Below are 3,762 nucleotides of genomic sequence, written 5' to 3' on the forward strand. Positions count from 1 at the left end.
TATTTTATTCACCCTTTTCTCCTTCATGCTTAATATATGAAGAATATTGTTAATCTACTGAAATTCTGATTTTTTTTGGCTTTTATATAAAAAAAAGTCATCTAGAATTCCTATCATCTGTCTTATTATAACAGTCTTATATTTATAATAATTATAATGCTTTTTCTGAACCATCTCTATATGACTCTTCTAACTCCTGCTTGTACAGTTAATCCTTCTGACCTTGGCACTGTAATTTCCAAGTACCTGATTTCTTGTGTTATTCCTTGGTGACCCCTTGCTTCCCAAATCTGCTCCCCAGCAGTGTCAACACAAAGACTGGATTTTCAGCTCTTGGTATGATTTGGATGTGTGTCCCCACCAAATCTCATGTGGAGTTGTAATTCCCAGTGTTGAAGGTAAGGCGTGGTGGGAGGCGATTGGCTCATGGGGGTGGAGTTCTCATGAAAAGTTTAGCACCATCCCCCTTGGTACTGTACAGTGAGTGAGTTCTCATGAGATCTGATTGTTTGAAAAAGTGTGGCACCTCCTCCCTGTCTCTCTTTCTCCCGCTCCTACCACGTGAGATGTACCTGCTCCTGCTTTGCCTTCTGCCGTGTTTGTAAGTTTCCTGAGGCCTCTCCAGAAGCAGATGCTGCTATGTTTCTTTTACAGCCTGCAGAACCAGGAGTCAATTAAACCTCTTGTCTTTGTAAATGACCCAGCCTCAGTTATTTCGTTATAGCAGTATGAGAACGGACTAACACAGCATGTAAGCCTCAGTCTTCCTATGACTGGTTGTAGAGGCCTGGGAATAAATATCTGATTAGCTGCCTCCTGATTAGCTGCCTCCTGCTATGACTGGCCCTTGAGTCCGTGTCAATAACCTGCTCAGAATGTGTTCGAATAGACACCCTGAGTCTTGGACTTGGTTTGACATTTGGAATAACGGTGCTCCGCTTGCATCTACCAGTTCCTTGCCCTTGAGATCAGCTTTGTAGGTACTTTTGGGATCCCTTAATCTGTATGCTCATCCGTTGAATGATAGTCCGTTTGCTTCCCAAGCCCATTTTTACCCGAACTATCCCTGGTTCCTCTTGGCTCCAGAGGCACAGGCCATCTTCATGCTATAGCCATCCCCACTACTGCAGACCAGTGACTCTGGCCTCTTTCTGATCTCTAAGGGCCAGAGGTAGGGCAGTTGGATCAAGATGCTGGTCAACAGAGAAGCAGGAGCCCAGGGCGAAGAGTCTGAGCAGAGGGAGATAAGGATGTTGGTAGAGAAAAAGGGAGTATTTTTTTTGTTGTTTGTTTGTTTGTTTTTTGAGACGGAGTCTCGCTCTGTCGCCCAGGCTGGAGTGCAGTGGCGCGATCTCAGCTCACTGCAAGCTCCACCTCCCGGGTTCACAGCATTCTCCTGCCTCAGCCTCCCGAGTAGCTGGGACTACAGGCACCCGCCACCACGCTTGGCTAATTTTTTTGTATTTTCAGTAGAGACAGGGTTTCACCGTGTTAGCCAGGATAGTCTCGATCTCCTGACCTCGTGATCCGCCCGCCTCAGCCTCCCAAAGTGCTGGGATTACAGGCGTGAGCCACTGCGCCCAGAGAAAAAGGGAGCATTTTAAGAGCCTCATGCACTGCGGTCTGAGCTAGCCAGGTGCCCTGAAGTATTTTATTGAAGGATAGGCTCTAAGTTTCTCACAACTCCTATATCCGACAATTGTATGTTTAGAAGCAGAAAATAAAGATGTTTCTATTTCCCATAAGATTGGCATCTCTTTGACCTCTACAGTCTTTCAATTCCGGTCAAATAGATTTCCCAATTTATATTTGCTTATCTTGCTATTCCTCTCCCTATGTATTATCTTCCTTTCATTCATGAATATGAGGATCTACTATGTTCTATGCACTCTAATAGTCAACACGGAGATAAAAGTACATTAAACATCATCTTAGACCTTACAAAGTGCCCAGTTAATTGACCACAATAGACTCATAACCAGAAATTACAATGTAGCATGGTAGTGCTTGAGTAGACATATGGACAAAGTGCTTTGGTAGCATTGTTTTTATTTCTGGCAATCATTGTTTGTTTACTCTAAAAGATGCCTTTTACTTCTAGAGGAATTCAAATGAACAGATTTCCATAGAGAATAATGATATGGGCAGCAATGTGTGTAATGTGTTGCCAGTTTAAAATCATTTAGTTTCTCGGGAGAAATACTGACCTCATCAAAAGGAACATTATGAAAACATTAAATATACCTATTAAAAAACTGCTGTTTCATTTTCCTTAGTAATTCTGGTTCTTTTTCCTTTCTCTGCTCCTTTATTTTTTACCTTATTTGCCACCCTAATGCACATTAGGATTTCAGAAGGAAAAACTGCATACATGTAACAAGGAAAGATACACAAACACAAAGCTCAAATGCAAAAATTCCCAGTTGTAATCTGCCGTGTGTACACTACATTTTTTTTTTTTTTTTTTTTGAGATGGAGTCTCACTGTGTCACCCAGGCTGTAGTGCAGTGGCTCGATCTTGGCTTACTGCAAACTCCGCCTCCCGGGTTCAAGTGATTCTCCTGCCTCAGCCTCCCAGGTAGCTGGGACTACTGGCATCCACCACCATGCCCAGCTAATTTTTGTATTTTTAGTAGAGACAGGGTTTCACCATATTGGCCAGGCTGGTCTGGATTTGCTGACCTTGTAATCCTCCCACCTAGGCCTCCCAAAGTGCTGGGATTACAGGTGTGAGCCACCGTGCCTGGCCATGTACATCAGTATTCAATCTATTGTCCTGATTTCTTATTAAATAATATAAATTCTCAGATATTTAGCGTTCACATTAAATGCCCCTGCAGAGACAGAAAAAAGTAGTGTGTGAAAGAAGACCTTTAAAATTGATATAATGCTTCATATTGCTTGTTATTGAAATAGGAAAAGCTTTTTAGCAAAACTTGAAGCAAACAAATAACTAGCACCATCACTGCATATGGGTGTGTAATGTAAGTTATTGAAACACTTAAGAAAAGTCCATTCTCACCTGCATACTGCCTCTTGCTTCCAAGATCAATGACACTATTCTCCTCCCCTTTATCAAGAAACTGGACTTCATTCTCCTGCAAAAGCTGCTTCATCTTGACCTGTTGCTGTTTGACCCGGGTCTCAAGCAGGCGCACCTGGGCTCTGAGCCGCACCTGCTCCTGGGCACAGTCCTCGAGCGCCTGCGAAACAGGTGAGATGAGATGAGTATGCCTCTCATATTCATGGAAAACAAGTGCTTTTTAAACATTTGGATAAATCAGTGATTCCATTTTGTCTCCAATTCCCATTTCAGAATATTATTCCATACAAAAAGTGGTTTGAAAAGTTCTAATACTACCTGCTATTTGAAGAATTGGAAATTATGGCTTATGCCAAAACTCCTGGACTCAAAAGATCAAATAATATAAAATAATCAGAATCACTATGCTGGGAGCTTTATAGTTGTCTCATCTGATCCTCATAACAATTCCATGAGGTAGGAAAGGGCTCAGTGGGTAACTGGAGGTGGGATTCAACTTCAGTTCAAGGACCATGCTGTCAATCTCTACATGACATTGCTTATGTGTTTTCTAAACAGCAATGGGCTTTACAGAAGTTAATTGTACTGTTGGCATGTAAATCCCCATAATAAATGAGATTTTTGAATGGCCCTCTGGTATAAATGCATTAAAATATATATTTATATATAATATATACATATAGTATATAAAAATATATTTATAATATAACATATTTATA

The 3,762-nt window shown here is 41.4% G+C and overlaps 1 protein-coding gene and 1 long non-coding RNA gene across 2 annotated transcripts in view; one reads left to right on the forward strand and one right to left on the reverse strand.

Annotated features, from left to right (window-relative positions):
• FGL1 (fibrinogen like 1) overlaps positions 1-3,762 on the reverse strand; it is a 32,366-nt gene that overhangs the window by 15,619 nt on the left and 12,985 nt on the right. The window contains 1 exon segment of the mRNA XM_017867258.1: positions 3,023-3,203. Coding sequence (XP_017722747.1) covers positions 3,023-3,203 — 181 coding nt within the window.
• LOC108526472 (uncharacterized) overlaps positions 3,338-3,762 on the forward strand; it is a 25,951-nt gene continuing 25,526 nt past the window's right edge. The window contains exon 1 of the long non-coding RNA XR_001884535.1: positions 3,338-3,499. This is a non-coding gene — a long non-coding RNA (uncharacterized LOC108526472). The remainder of the gene's footprint in view (positions 3,500-3,762) is intronic.

The sequence above is a fragment of the Rhinopithecus bieti genome, unplaced genomic scaffold (assembly GCF_001698545.2).
Source record: "Rhinopithecus bieti isolate Rb0 unplaced genomic scaffold, ASM169854v2 scaffold_2888, whole genome shotgun sequence".
Taxonomy (NCBI): Eukaryota; Metazoa; Chordata; class Mammalia; order Primates; family Cercopithecidae; genus Rhinopithecus; species Rhinopithecus bieti.